The sequence below is a fragment of the Narcine bancroftii genome, chromosome 13 (assembly GCF_036971445.1).
Source record: "Narcine bancroftii isolate sNarBan1 chromosome 13, sNarBan1.hap1, whole genome shotgun sequence".
Classification (NCBI taxonomy): domain Eukaryota; kingdom Metazoa; phylum Chordata; class Chondrichthyes; order Torpediniformes; family Narcinidae; genus Narcine; species Narcine bancroftii.
In genome coordinates this window covers 10,956,291-10,971,800 of record NC_091481.1, presented here as the reverse complement: position 1 = coordinate 10,971,800, position 15,510 = coordinate 10,956,291, and the positions used below count along the sequence as shown (strand labels likewise).

General features: G+C 41.9%; 1 protein-coding gene across 4 annotated transcripts in view; it reads left to right on the top strand.

The window, feature by feature from the left end:
• The window catches only part of tmem209 (transmembrane protein 209), a 32,336-nt gene that overhangs the window by 319 nt on the left and 16,507 nt on the right, over positions 1-15,510 (top strand). For 2 of the 4 annotated variants that reach the window (XR_011348318.1, XM_069909833.1), the window contains exons 1-7: positions 1,121-1,201; positions 2,487-2,713; positions 5,040-5,098; positions 7,286-7,417; positions 9,176-9,414; positions 10,819-11,023; positions 12,652-12,827. Coding sequence is in view for 3 of the 4 variants with exons in the window: in XM_069909833.1 (XP_069765934.1) it covers positions 1,157-1,201; positions 2,487-2,713; positions 5,040-5,098; positions 7,286-7,417; positions 9,176-9,414; positions 10,819-11,023; positions 12,652-12,827 (1,083 nt within the window). In the remaining variant the exon portion in view is untranslated. Of the gene's footprint in view, positions 1-1,120; positions 1,202-2,486; positions 2,714-5,039; positions 5,099-7,285; positions 7,418-9,175; positions 9,415-10,818; positions 11,024-12,651; positions 12,828-15,510 lie in introns of those variants that run through there. The other 2 variants (XM_069909834.1, XM_069909835.1) reach the window with 2 other exon arrangements.

Below are 15,510 nucleotides of genomic sequence, written 5' to 3'. Positions count from 1 at the left end.
ATTCAAGGAAAATGAGGTGAATCTTTGGAAGGGTAGAAGACCTCGGAGCAGAAATAGGCTATTCAGCCCATCGAGTCTGCCCCACTATTCAATCATGGGCTGATGTATTTCCCCACTCAGGCCCATCACCTGATTTTCTCCCCAAAACCTTTGACCCCCCCGGCTAATCAAGAATTTATCAATCTCTTCCTTAAATGCACCCAATGACCTGGCCTCCACAACTGTCTGTGGTTTGTTTAAAAAAATCTACAGGTTTACCACCCTTTGGCTGAAGAAATTACTCTGCATTTCTTTTCTAAGTGGACACCCTTTAATCCTGTAGTTGTGCCCTCTTGTTCGAGACTGGTGGTTCTCAACCTTTTCTTTCCACGCTCATACCTCTTTAAGTAATCCCTATGCCATCAGTCCTCTCTAATTAGTAAGGGATTGCTTAAGGAGGTATGTGAGTGGAAAGAAAAAGATTGAGAACCACTGTTCCAGACTCTCCCACTGTGGGAAACAACTTTTTTACATCTACTCTTGTCTACACCTTTCAATATTCAAAATGTTTCAATGAGATCTCCTCCTCATTCTCCGAAGTTCCAATGAATACAGACCAAGAGTGGCCAAATGCTCCTTGTATGTTAACCCTTTAATTCCCAGAATCGTCCTAGTGAACCTTCTTTGAATCTTCTCCAATGTAAGCACATCCTTTCTTTTTAAAACATTTTAATTAATTTTATGGAGAGAAATGTTACTTGTATATATTGTTTAGATATTAATGAAATAGCTTTTCTCCAGTGCAGCACAGAATATGAGTCACATCAATTATACCTTGTATAATTCTCAAAAAAAGGTAAAATATCCTTATGAGAATTTCAATTCGTATTCTAATGTCGAGATATACATTGTGATTAAATAGACCAATCTCTCTAGTTATATAAAAAAACAAAATTAAAAAAAAACATATGAATCTAGCCCCTCCCACTAAACACAGACATTGTACAAAAAACCCCCAGAGCACCCCTGCCTAAGTAATCAAATTACAATAATAGGCTATGAATAGCCCCATATCTTGTCAAATTCAACCTTTATCTCTTGAACATTAGATCTAATTTTATCCATACTCAAGCAAGACATAACATCCTGTAACCATTGCGTATGAGTTGGAGCTTTGATGTCTTTCCATCTGATCCAAATTGCTCATCTGGCCATCAATGAAGTAAGAGCTACTATTATTTTTTGAGTTGAATTCAAGGAAATCCTCTCCTGAAGAATAACTAAACCAAGCAATAAAAAGAACATGGTTCTAATTTAATCCTAAGAACCTAAGTGGACTTAGAGTTTCAATAATTGTTCCCCATATTTTTGTCATTCTGGACCCTCACAGAACATATGAAAGCACATCCTTTCTTAAGTGAGGAGCCCAAAACTGCTCACAATACTCTGTAGGGTCTCACCAGTGTCTTATAGAGCCTTAACATCACATCCCTGTCTTTGTATTCTATTCCTCTTGAAATGAATGCCAGCATTGCATTTGCCTTCTTCACCGCCGTCTCAAAATGCAAGTTTACCTTCTGCAAAGATCTCCCATCTGGGACTTTTCAATTTTCTCCCTATTCATGCTTGTTTATTTTTTTATATCAAAGTGCATGACTTTACACTTTCTGACATATTGACATCTCTTAATCTAAGTCCTTCTGTAGCCTCGTGTTTCCTCTGCACTACCTGCTCCTCCAGCTAACTTTGGAAGCAAAGTCTTTGAATATGAACTCTTGCTAAACAAGAGGACGAAACATCAGTGAAAGACTAATGCAGTTTGGGTCGCTGACTCCTAACCTTTTCCCACTCATATAGCAGTTTAAGTAATCCCTTACTAACCACAGAGCACTGGTTTCAGTTGAGAAGGGTTTTGTGTCCTACTTCGGGCTTGTATGTTCTCTGTGGTCCATCTGAAGGTCTTCAGTGAGGTTGGGAGTGATGATCATTGTTGGAATAGGTAGGTTATGATGTCTTGTAATCAAAGCACACTTGTTTGACATGAAGTAAAACACAAAAGTCTGCAGATACTGGTTGAAGTAAAAACACAAGGCTGGAGAAACTCAGCAGGTCAAACAGTGTACTTTATATTGCAAAGATAAAGATTCATAACCAATGTTTCTGGCTTGAATCCATCATCAAGATATGATTTTTACTTGTTTGATATGAGCAAGGTTTGTGAACAAGATCATCACTGGGTCTACTGAAACACCAATGCCATTGTTGGCGTAGCGGTTAATGCAGTGTGTTTACAGCGCCAATGATGGAGACTGGACTGGGGTTCGACTCCCGTGCTGTCTGTGAGGGGTGTGTACGCTCTCCCAGTGTCTGTGTGGGTTTTCTCTGGGGGCTCCGGTTTCCTCCCACCGTTCAAAATGTACTGGGGGTGGAGGTTAATGGGGTGTAAATTGGGCGACTGTGCTGTATGTCTAAATTTTTTTTAAAAAGGTGGTACTTTCAATCCCTAGGCAAATGAACGTTCATGCAGTTTCCACACTGGAGCACAGCAGTCCTCTGATTTATCCTTTACTGAAGCCAAAATCATTATTCTGACACCCGCAGAGATGAATCGAGCGTCTGGCACTGTTCTTATTGACCGCACCATACAGATGAGGAAGGAGATGCAAACCAGGAAGGTGATACTGGTGTGGGGTTTGCTTAATATCGGCCTTGCAGGCATGGTCTACATGGAAATGTAAGTTGTTGATTCTGTTTTTGTTTCAATTATCGCCAAAACCATTGTACTTCACATCAAAGAGAAAATTGTTCATTTCACAACCAAGGACACTGAAATAGTGGTGTTATTCATTATACTCAGATTAGATTAAAGATTTATTGTCAGAGTACATGCATGACATAACATACAACCCTGAGATTCTTTTTTCCTATGGGTGAGGCAGAATTACTACTTATTGGTAGTGCAAAAAACCTTTATACAATGTGCCTCCAGCACTCCCGCAGCCTCCACAGCCACACAGACTTCAGTCCAAATCCAGTCCAGACCCGAGCTCCAGATCCGAACCTCTGACACGATCAGGAATCCTTCAGCACCCTCTTGCATCCTGGTTCCGATTCCTGGTACCCCTTCAGCCAGTCTTGTTGATGGTCATACAAAAGATTTGTTTCTGTGCTGTATCTCCCTGTGGTCATAATACTGAAATAGCAGTACAGGTATAATCTGTGGAGTTACTTGGCATTTTAAAACTGGGGCTGCTTGGGACCCATGTATCATACCCGTGCAGCGAACCCCTACAGCTCCTTACACGCTGGACCCTAAATTGCCAGGTCGAATAGTGACTGGGCAATTTAAGGCACTCCCACCCCTTTGATGATGAGGTGAGTGATGTGTCACGCACTCACTGCGTTACTGGAAGCCCCGCAGGGAATCTCCTGTTCCCGGTAAGTGGCCAGGGAAGTTGTGGAATCAGGGTGGGAGGAGGGCGGCGCCGTTGTTGGAGCCAGTGCGAGCATGGGGTCGGAACACTGTCAGGGGAGTGGAGTGAGCTGGCAGGGAGCAGAGTTGGGGCAGGAGCAATGGCTGTCCTTCTTACCCATAATCCTCCACGCTGCTTGAACAGCTCTGGCGTTCAGCAGCTTGGAGGGAATTAAGGGTAAGGAAGATGGCCATTGCACACAAGCGCTGACGTCATTTTCTACCTGGGCAGCCATAGATTGGATTCAAATTGACTGGCAGCAGCTACACAGTGAGGTGGTTTGCCTATCTGTGCAGTTTTTTTTAAATTGGAAGGTTAAACTCGTGTCACAATCCAATTTGTAAACCCCTGATGTTTAAAGTCAGTGACCTTATTCAGAGCTGTGAAAAATGGAGCAAACAAGTACAAAGTGGAAGATGGAGAAAAGGAGGGTGAAAATGAAGGGAAATGAGATGATGCAGATTGATATTGACTGGAAAAAGACACTGGAAGGCTTAATAATAGCAACTCATCTACCTGGAGGAAGTGTAAATAGTGGGAGGATAGATGAGAAATGTTGACTATGGTTTCTCCCCTTGGTATCTCAGTAAATAGCAGAGCCATGCAGATTAGGGTCAGGTGATTTTATTTTCATGGAGTTGTTCCATTTTGCTTAATGCAGCCAAGTAAATTCAAAATTGGCCTTGTCTTCTGGGCTTGCCAGAGTTAATAGATTGTGAGTGAGTGTTGAGGTTGTTCTGTCTTTCCTGAGCAGACTGCTAAGTGTTCCTTAGCAGGTTAACCCATGATCTCTTAAATCTGATCTTGCTTTTTGAGCTACCTGAAAACCAAGAGAAAATAAACTTTGGCGGAATGAGGAGGAATAATAAGGAAAGTTGTAAAAGCTTCTGTAAAAGATCTATAATACACCAAGTTATATGTGAGTGATGGTGCACAGACTTTCTGAAAATAATGTTTGGACGTCTTGAAAGTCAGTAGCAATGACATGCTATTTAATCCCTCTATGGACAGAATGTTTAGAAAGTTTCGGGTAGTTTAAGTTATCTTTCCAACGCAAGCTGAAATATTCAAACTGCCCATACTCTGATTCTGAATGCAGAAGTACCATGTTCCTGATTCACGATGTTCCCAATCCTGAACCTTGGCTTCATCTGCACGGTCAGCCCATACTTCAGATCCTGGTTTCATCTGCAAACCTATTCACATTCCTGACCTCTGCTGTTCTTTACCTTGGCTCCAGCCACGCACCATCTATTGAATTTCACTGTATGGCATCCCTCACAGTAAATAGAATTCACTAGATACCACAGGAAATGACAATGGAAAATTACTGTATTTACGTGTACCCAATAATACATGTTCCCATATTCGAGTTAATCAGCCAATAACTGGGACTTGCAGTAATTTCAAGATATGATCTGCTTTCTATGTTTACTGAATTACTGATATAAAATAATGAGGTGAAAATGCTCACAGATAATTTGTGAGGACACTGGGTATTGATATGCTGCCTGAGTTTCAACAAGGTAAATGGTTTCCAGTTAAAGTGAAAATTTAAAAAGTGGCTTTTCAAACCTTTCTTTGCAGGACTGGCAAATTGCTGTATAAATTCTATAGCATCAACTACTGGCCCTTGTGGTATATTGGTGAGTACATCCACTTGCTCTCCTAATTCTGCTTGTCAGTATTAAATGCTAGAGGGCTAATTTGTAACATGATGGAGTCGCTGGGCATGTGGGTTTTACTGTCATGTTACTTTTGTCATCTATTTTGGGAAAAATGCAAAAGATCCTTTGTATATGCCTCATTTCCTTCCCTTGGTCTGATGATCTTCATTAGGAGACCAGTTTGTGTCTCATTAGGCATATTTTACACAGCCGTCGAAGAGCAGAAAAATTCAGCAACTTTGGGACACATTTTTTTAAAATAATTCCGAAGTTTATGTGTAGGGGGGAAATACCAATTGTCTTTGCTGATATTGGGGAAGCAGGAAGAGGTGTTCAATCATCATATTAGTTTGTCCCTTTCCCCTTTAGTATTTATTATTAAAATAGTTTACTTCCCCTAAATTTGTATAGGATTCTGCTTCCATCAATTTTAGCTAGATCATTTCAAATCTTAATCCCCTCTCTTAAGCATGCAGCCTCATTACATTGGCAATCCAGTAGATGGAACTGCACTTCATTCTAGGGGTCACACCACATCTGTGGCTGAAAGCTGTCCTCTCACAAAGTAGGTATTGTAGGCATGTAAATTTTCTGTGTTTCTGTGTTTTTAAAATCCGTTGTCCATGTTTTTGAATGATTTCCGTGTTCAGGAGCTCAGATCAGAGCCCATTTGTCTTCTCACTGCTACTTTCAAGCAGAGGTGCAACGGGAATCCCGGGCTCCCGGCGGTCGGCAGCGGGAACTCCCGGCGGTCGGTAGCGGGAACCCCGGGCTCCCGGCAGTCGGCAGCGGGAACCCCGGGCTCCCGGCGGTCGGCAGCGGGAACCCCGGGCTCCCGGCGGTCGGCAGCGGGAACCCCGGGCTCCCGGCGGTCGGCAGCGGGAACCCCGGGCTCCCGGCGGTCGGCAGCGGGAACCCCGGGCTCCCGGCGGTCGGCAGCGGGAACCCCGGGCTCCCGGCGGTCGGCAGCGGGAACCCCGGGCTCCCGGCGGTCGGCAGCGGGAACCCCGGGCTCCCGGCGGTCGGCAGCGGGAACCCCGGGCTCCCGGCGGTCGGCAGCGGGAACCCCGGGCTCCCGGCGGTCGGCAGCGGGAACCCCGGGCTCCCGGCGGTCGGCAGCGGGAACCCCGGGCTCCCGGCGGTCGGCAGCGGGAACCCCGGGCTCCCGGCGGTCGGCAGCGGGAACCCCGGGCTCCCGGCGGTCGGCAGCGGGAACCCCGGGCTCCCGGCGGTCGGCAGCGGGAACCCCGGGCTCCCGGCGGTCGGCAGCGGGAACCCCGGGCTCCCGGCGGTCGGCAGCGGGAACCCCGGGCTCCCGGCGGTCGGCAGCGGGAACCCCGGGCTCCCGGCGGTCGGCAGCGGGAACCCCGGGCTCCCGGCGGTCGGCAGCGGGAACCAGGAATAAAGCAGCAAACACACTATGAAGGTAACAAAAAGGCATGGAGAAAGAAAAGAATAAATTGACAAACCACTGTAAGGATAAATATTTTCAAAGTCAATAATTTTGTAATGACAGTTTTTACTTGGAAATGCAATAAAAGAGGCTTGAAACTGATCATTTTGTGTGAATTTTCAAAAACTTTCCAAATGGGACTCCTGCTGTACGCCTCGTGCAAGCACTCGGCTCTTTTCCTTTTTTTTTTAAATCACACTCAATAACTGGGACTTGCAGTAATTTCAAGATATGATCTGCTTTCTATGTTTACTGAATTACTGATATAAAATAATGAGGTGAAAATGCTCACAGATAATTTGTGAGGACACTGGGTATTGATCTGCTGCCTGAGTTTCAACAAGGTTTCTAGTTAAAGTGAAATTTAAAAAATGTTCCAAGGTAGTTCACAGAAGCATTTTGTGTGTGCCTGTAGAGCGATTAGGATGGTCTGATATTGAGAACATCGTGTTTGTGTAATTAAGTCTGATAGCATGGAACAGACCCTTAATCCTAGCTCATCCATGCTGACCAAGTTGGTAATCTGGACTCATTCTATTTGGCTGCATTTGACCCATATCCTTCCAGACCAGTTCTGTTTAGTTCAACTTGAATGGCTTAAATATCCAGAAGTATAAATGTTAGGACTGGGTGCATTGTCCTTGAATTAATGCTAATCTCTTCTGTTGCTGTGTCTTGAAACTTTTCAGTTTATTTTTATCCTTTTGTTCCAGAGTTTTGCTTGGTCACTTTGTTTTGCCTCAATGCTTTATCTGATTTCTGGCGTTACTTCCGGAGTGCTGTGGTCCCAGCCAACTTAGTGATGACCCCACAACAGCAAACACTGCTGGGAATAATAAATCCAAGTAAGTTGAAACATAGCAGTGGCACATCTGGGGATCTAGTGCTGTTTGGAGTTAAAGATCTTGCCTTTGTCTAGTGCCATTTGACTGAGTTGAAAGGCTACTGCCCAACTGGGTTTTGTGAGTATCTTATTGCTAGCGTTCAGTTTCACTGAGGGTTAATGGAGCTAAAGCCTAAAATACTGTAATTGATACAGACTAGGATGTGGGCAGACTAATGTGTTTGAAGACGTTGGGAGCGTGATCGTTAGTCTTGTAATGTCTCCACCTATTGGCCTCTGCTACTTTGGACCAAATTAAGAGGGTGGGGGTGGGTGGGAGGAAAAAGGTCTAGATTGTTCAGTGGAAATTTTAGGGAACATTATAATGAGATGAGGATATCACCTTTTGACAACCACTGCATTGATTGAAGTAATTCCTCCTTTCCATGGGATGGATGCCAGGGCCCCAAGTTGAAATCTGCTCCCCATCACTGTCCAAATGTGGTTTGGTCGAGCTGTTTTCAGGTTGTAATCTATAACTTATTACCTTTATTCTTGCTTCTTTTTGAGATGTTCTCTCAGCAGGCCCTTCAATCTCCCATCAAACCAACGCCAGTTTGATCTTCATATTCCAATTTCCTTTCCTATCTTCAGTCAATGACAACCAAGACATCCTTCCTACAAATTTCATCAACGTGCATCACTGGGTGATCTTGGGTGGGGGCAGGATGGCTGTGTGTGTCGTGAACACTTTCCTTCATCTTATCCCCCCCTCTACAACATTTTAACAGGTCATTTGCTGTTTAATCCAGTCAAAGCAACCAAGGTTATTTGCCTCATTAATAAGCCTTTGTTATCTTGAAGCCACCATGAGCTCAAATTCTACATTACTTCCACTGGAAGGAAGCCTACATTTTTAAAATTTCATTTTGATTGTAGCCTTGCACCCTACAAATTGATAGCACCTTTCTCTTGCTTTAATCTTATTGATAATAAAGTTAAAACCGTACCCAACGTTTCTATCAGCAACCTCATTGCAGTCTTTTATCTGATCACTTTTAAATACTCTGTTCCAAATAGCTAAACAAAGGAAGAAATGTAGCCCAAAAATGCAGCCCATCTCCTTTTCCCTTCTAGTCACCATTTTAAAGTTGTATTCTAAAATCTTTCTCAGAGGATAAAAGAAACATCAGCTACCACCTCAATACAATGGAGTAGAAAGAAAATGAACAAGCTTAAGAAATTGAGGATGCAGGGAAAAGCAATTGTACATGGGTAGAACTTAGAAAGAAAGGACAGGGCACTCAGTGCTGACAACAGAACAAACATGAAAATAGCGTCAGAGAACCTTGCATTTTTTTTTTGTCTTTTAACCTGCTAAAATGTTCCAAGGTAGTTCACAGAAGCATTTTGTGTGTGCCTGTAGAGCGATTGGTTTGGTTTTGACAGCATTCTTAAAGAGGAGGCAGAAGGCAAGGGTTCCTGCATTTCAGAGCTTCAGGCCCAGATATGACTACAATTGGAGGGCAGAATTGGTGTAAAGTGATCATGATTCTGAATTTGGAAGGTTGATGAAAGGGGAAACGAAGTTACAGAGTAATTTAAAAGTCACAAGAATTTAAAATGTAATGTTTTTGGACTGCGAGTGGTGGAGATCAGTGAACATGAGAAGTTGGTGCAAATTGGGACCCAGGCAAATTCACAGAGGGTGGAAGTTGAGAGGCAAGGAAAGACTGCAGCTAAATTATTAATGAGCATATTTCCAATCTTCTTTCCTCAGTGCAAATTACACCACAGAGAAAGCCAGCTACCACATCTACCCCCAGCAGTTCCCCTCCTGGTGGCACCCAGGGGCAAAATGTCCTGTCCTACAGTCCTCAACGGCCAATTGGGTCCAGCCCTAAGTTCAGCCATAACTGTATGACAGGGTTTAGTCCAACTGTGCAGTCACCTTCCTTGTCAGGAAGTGGGTCCTATCCATCGTCTATGATATGTTCACCTGGCAGCAGCTTCAATACGGTAGGTGGAGATGGAGCAGTATCCAGCCATCAGGCTCAATATGGATCTACCTCTGCATATAATATGGGTTTATTACTGCTTTCACGTTTCTGTACAAAAAAGATTGAACTTACTGCATTTAGCATGTTTCACAACCTGACAGCCACCAAACTTCTTCGTGATTACTCGGTGATACAAGAAACAGAAATTTCTGGGAACAGTAGTGTGATGTTGAAGATTTTTGTTTCCTCCAAGGTGTTGATTGAATGATAAATTTTGGATAGAATGTGATAACTCCCTGATCTGTGTCCAGTGTCTTGGGAGCTTTGATGTACTCTGGAGAGGGGAGTTAGGAATTTGTGTCAACGTCTCATCTCAAAATCAGCAGTTTCAAGTAAAAACACAATGCTGGAGAAACTCAGCAGGTAAAACAGTGGACTTCATATACATAACATTGGTTATGTAACTTTACACTGTTGACCTGCTGAGTTACTCCAGCATTGTGTTTTTACTTCAACCACACTGTCTGCAGACTTTTGTGTTTTGTGTCAGCAGATTCAATTCTGCTGTCGCGTGTCTATCCTGATTTTTTTTTTCAGTCTCCAGAGCGGGACTTGAACCTATAATCTTTTGGCTCAGACTTGGGTTCTACTCGTCAAGTCACAGTTGACAACGTGAGTCGAGTTTGGCACTCCTCGCATCCTATAAATCCTCTAACTTTGCTGTTAATCAGATGATTATAATTGGGAGTATTGTGGAAGATGCTTTCTTTCTATTCCCTCTTTTGGCTGGCTGACTGACTGGTTCCAGTACCAGGTGAAATTGACAGCCCCTATACCCCTGGCCTTCGCAGCCATCTGTTCCCTTTCGTTATTTTCATCCAAATTCTGTCATTTGCTACAGTTATTTATCCATCTGCTACAGTGTTTACACTTTCCCAGCTTCTTGAAAAGCTGCCGAATTTTTTTCCGACTGCTTAATAGGTTTTTATCCATACTGACTAGCAGAGTCGGAGTCCACATCTAATTTGTGGAGGATTGGCTGATCTCATCCAGTGTTGATTTGAGGTTTTCTGTAAGCCAGTTTACCCATCTATTAGAAGGGCAAGTGGTCAAGGCTCCTGAGGCACTTATTCAAATTTGCAGACAAATTGGCAAATAATATCCCTTTTGCTTCCATGGAGGTCTGGGAGGCAGAGGGTGACTATTTTAAAATAAATTGAGTTACTAGAAGTTGCTACAAAAATCATCAAGGCTCTAAATAAAGTCTTATCCAAGAAATTAGTAACACCCATGACCAGCAAGATTTGGCAAAGTCTGTTCAAACCGACACCACCATGATGTTCAATGTTCATTGGTAAGTTAGTTGCTAGAAGCAAAGAAATACTGTTCATTGAACTCAAGGAGACTTTCTTGTATCCTTCAGGGCTCCAGTTTCAGTCCTCTTCAGAATTCCTATTTATATGGAAATAACGTCGGAGGTTTGGAGTGCTCCAGTGTGAGAACTCGTTACAGATCTGCCCCAGTCACATACAGCACACCTCTGACACGGGATGAGTATGTTACAGACAGGAAATCTCTGGAAAATTTCCTCCGCTCTGAAGAGGAGAAGCATGGTCGCAGTCAGATGGGTTAGTTTAAGCCTTGTTCTGTTTATGAAGTTCTGCAATGTGATGTAAACTAAACCATTCAGAACAGGAGAGACTCAAATTCTGGACCTGGTTCAGATGGGGCTTGTTGTTTATCAGCAAGAAAAACACTCATTGTCCAATAGGCAAGTAATTTTCCTTTCCAAGAATCCTGAGTAAATCTTCATGCAATCAGAATGCATGTACATTGAATGCATAGAAACACTGCTGAGAAAATTACACAGCTGTGGGGAAAAAACAGAGAGCAGTACTAATTAGACACAAAAATTATGAGCCAAGTGCCAGTGACCTTTTATTGCATTTTATTTCCCTTGCACCTTAGATCATTGGAGGAAGGTTCTGGATTAATATCAGATAGACCAGGGGTGGCTGACCTTTTAATTTTTAATTTAGGCATACAGCATGGGAACAGGCCATTTTGGCTCATAAATCCACGCTGCCAATTAACCTACAACCCTGCTACATACTCGTGGACCAATATGTCCAGTTACCCTGCTATTTGTCTAAATTAAAAAAAGGTTGGGCACCCCTGGTATAAACTTTTAAAAACATGAGAGAGGGGGGGAAATCCTCTGATATATGAAGGCATTGGGCTTTTTATTTCAGATTGGGAAGTGTTATTCTTGCACAGCATTTAACGGAAAAGAGAATCTTCTGAATAGCACACAGTCATTGGTAGCAAATACTGCCTCCAACTTTATCATTACATCAATGGATAAACTCAAGTACGGTAGTTGAACTATTCTATTGGTTCCCACTGTGAGTGCAAAAATCGATGAGTGCAATTGGCTTCAGTACTACTGTTTTGTGGGGGCAAGTGTTCCTGGTTTGTGTTACCTTGGAACAGCATCAAGCTTGATTGTGATGTCCTGGCTTTCTTGCTTTTATAGATTAATGAAAAACCACTTGGGCAATGTATCAGGCATTGCCTCAGTCATCTAGCGTAGTCCACACCTTTGCAGGAGAGGCAATAAAGGGGCAGACACTTGTCTGATCAAATGAATTGAAAAGTGAACAGGAAGTCCCTACCTATTTAAAGTGGATAAATTAGAGTGCTATGTAGATATGGAGTGTTAAAGTGGTCCTGAAGTTGCTTGAAAACAAACACAAATACAGCACAAACACACATTTTAATCACTTTGCAAAGGGTGAGAACTCTGTAACAGTAAGAGGCACTGCCATCTGTAGCTAATCTAAGCACAAGGGAGTCTGCCTCGGGCCTCACAATTTGCATATTTATACAGTTAAATTTGTAATTTTCCAGAACATTCAAACAGATTTCTCCATATAAGTAAGTTTCTTAGAATTCCCTTGGGATTTGTTATCAGGATTGTGTCCCTTCCCCAGTGGTTCATCGTCTTTTATTGTTTTTGCCAAATATAGAGTTGTTGTTCTTCACAATCAGCTTTAACCTTGCTCAATTATCAAAACATACCATGGAATGTTTTCTGCTGTATTATTTTGGTTAACTATTTTAAAACTTACATTTTCATGGAGTTGTACTTCAACTCAAAAAACAAGCTGGTTTGAATAGTAGGAGATTAGGAGACCCAATTATAGCAATTATTGGACTTTTATTTTGCTAGAAATCTTTATTTGTCTACACACAGGAAGCCCTGAGTGCCAATCTAGCAACAATAGTCCAACCTTTTGGAACTACAGCCGCAGCAGTGGAGACTATGCACAGTCGTTGCGCAAGTTCCAGTATCAGCTGGCTTGCCGATCCCAGGCTCCCTCGGCTCACAAGGATGACACAGATCTGGGCTCCAAGCTACTTGCAGAAGAGGTATGGTACAATATGTAAATACTTGCATTTCACTCCAGGAGATGGGGAAGGTATTTTTCTGTGACCATGTCGGTGCTTAGCAGTTAATTTTTTTTTGCTCTACCTGTATTTATCCTTGCAACCATTTTGACTGCACTCAATTGTAGATAAAGGTAAAACATGAAAATCTACAGACGTCTTGTTGAAGTAAAAGCAATGCTGGAGAAACTCAGCTGGTCAAACAGTGTACTTTATATAGTAAAGAAAAAGATACATAAAGTTTCGTGCTTGAGCCCTTCATCAAGGTATGAAAAGATGGTGAAGGGAGGGCTAAGAGGAGGAGCACAGTCCCAAAGGCAGGACGTGATAGATGGAAAAGGGAGGAAGGAGGAGGCAGCTAACAGGGAGGAGGGATAGCTCTCTGAATGGAGAGAGAAGGGTTGGAGAGCTGGAGAACACAAGACAAAGGAAAAAGGAGGCGGAGAACAAAGAGCAGAAACCGGAGAAGTCAATGTTGAGAATTCCCATACAGAAAACTAAGTGTTGCTCTTCCAATTTACTGGTGGTCTTGGTGGGTCAGTACGAGGCCATGGGCAGACATGTCAGCATGGGAGTGGTGCACGGAATTGAAGTGTTGGCCCCTGGAAGATCCCTGTCACTGATGCAGACAGCAAAAGTGCTCAGTGAAGCGATTTCCCAGTCTGCATTCAGTCTCTCTGATGTAGAGAAAGCCGCAGTGGGAGCACCGGATACAGTAGGTAACTCCTGTGGGTACACAGTGAAGTGATGCTTCACTTGAAAAACTCTTAGACCTCGAATGGTGGAGAGGGAGGAGCTGTGGGCACAGGCGTGACACTTACTGTGGTCACAGGGGACACAATTGGAATCCGAATTGATTGTCATGAACAAGTCATGAAATGTGGTGTTTGGCAGCAGCGTCAAAGTGCAAACATTCATATAAACCAGGGGTGGGCAAACCTTTTTTAAAAATAAACTACTAATCCACCTAAGTTTTTCTATGCATTGATATTGACATCACTAGGGATACTGAATATAGTGGAGACATTTATCCCTTAAGGGAGAAAGTAAGCTCTAGATGAATCACATAATGCTTTTGGAAAACATATATGCACCTAATGAGGAGGATCAAAAGTTTATGCAGGATATTTTTTTTTGAAGATTGTAGATGGACAAGGAAATATATTGATAGGAGGGGAATTTAACCTTAATTTGGATCCAATGTTGGATAAAACTGGACAAAAGACAAGCAAAAAGAATAAAGTAGCCAAATTTATGGTTAAATCAATGCACGAAATGAAACTTATGGATATATAGAGGAGGCAACACCCAAGAGAGAAGGAATATTCATATTATTCAAGTATACATAAAACATACTCAAGGATTGATATGTTTTTGTTGTCAGCCCATATTCAAGGGAGAGTTAGGAAAACTGAGTATAAAGCTAGACTACTATCTGATCATTCACCCCTGTTATTAGCAATAGAACTGGAGGACATCCCTCCAAGAACATATAGATGGAGGTTAAACTCCATGCTACTTAAAAGGCAGGCATTTAGAGAGTTTATTGAACGCCAAATTAAAACATATTTTGAAATAAACACGGAATCAGTGAAAGACAAATTTATATTATGGGACGCAATGAAAGCCTTCATTAGAGGGCAGATAATAAGTTAGGTAACTAAGATGAAAAAGGACTATAATCGGGAAATAGAGCAGTTGGAAAGGGAGATAGTAAGTACAGAAAAGGAACTGGTAAAAAGGGATGATATTACAAAAAGAGAATTGGCGGACAAAAAAATAAAATACGAAACATTACAAACGTATAAGGTGGAGAAAAACATAATGAAAATAAAGCAAAAGTATTACGAACTAGGAGAAAAAACACATAAAATATTAGCCTGGCAACTTAAAACAGAACAAGCTAAAAGAACTGTATTGGCATCAAGGAAAAAGGACAAACAAATTACATATAATCCGATAGAGATTAATGAGAACTTTAAGGAATTTTATGAACAATTATTCGAAGTTGAGAACAAGGGGAAAGATGATAAAGTAGAAGAGTTTTTAGCTAAAATTGAACTACTGAAATTGCAAGAAGAGGAAGAAAACAAACTGATAAAACCATTTGAAATAGAGGAAGTGCAGGATATATTAAAAAAGCTGCCGAACAATAAAATGCCTGGAGAGGATGGATTCCCAATAGAATTCTATAAAACATTTAAAGAGTTATTAATTCCTCCTCTCCTGGAAGTAATGAACCAGATAGAAGAAACACAAAACATGCCAGATTCATCTAAGACAGCAATAATTACAGTAATACCAAAGATGGGGAAAGATCCACTAACACCAGCATCATATAGACCAATATCTCTACTTAATTCAGATTATAAGATAATAGCAAAATTATTAGCAAACAGATTGGCCGATTGTGTACCAAAAATAGTAAAACAAGATCAAACTGGATTTATTAAGAAAAGACGAACAGCGGATAGTGTCTGTAAATTTATTAATCTAATTCATGCAGTTCAAGGAAATAAGAAGCCAACAGTGGCTGTTGCTTTAGACACAGAAAAAGCCTTTGACAGAGTAGAATGGAATTATTTATTCAAAGTATTACAGAGGATCAATTTACCAGAAAAATATATAAATTGGATTAAAGCATTGTATAATGGACCATTGACGA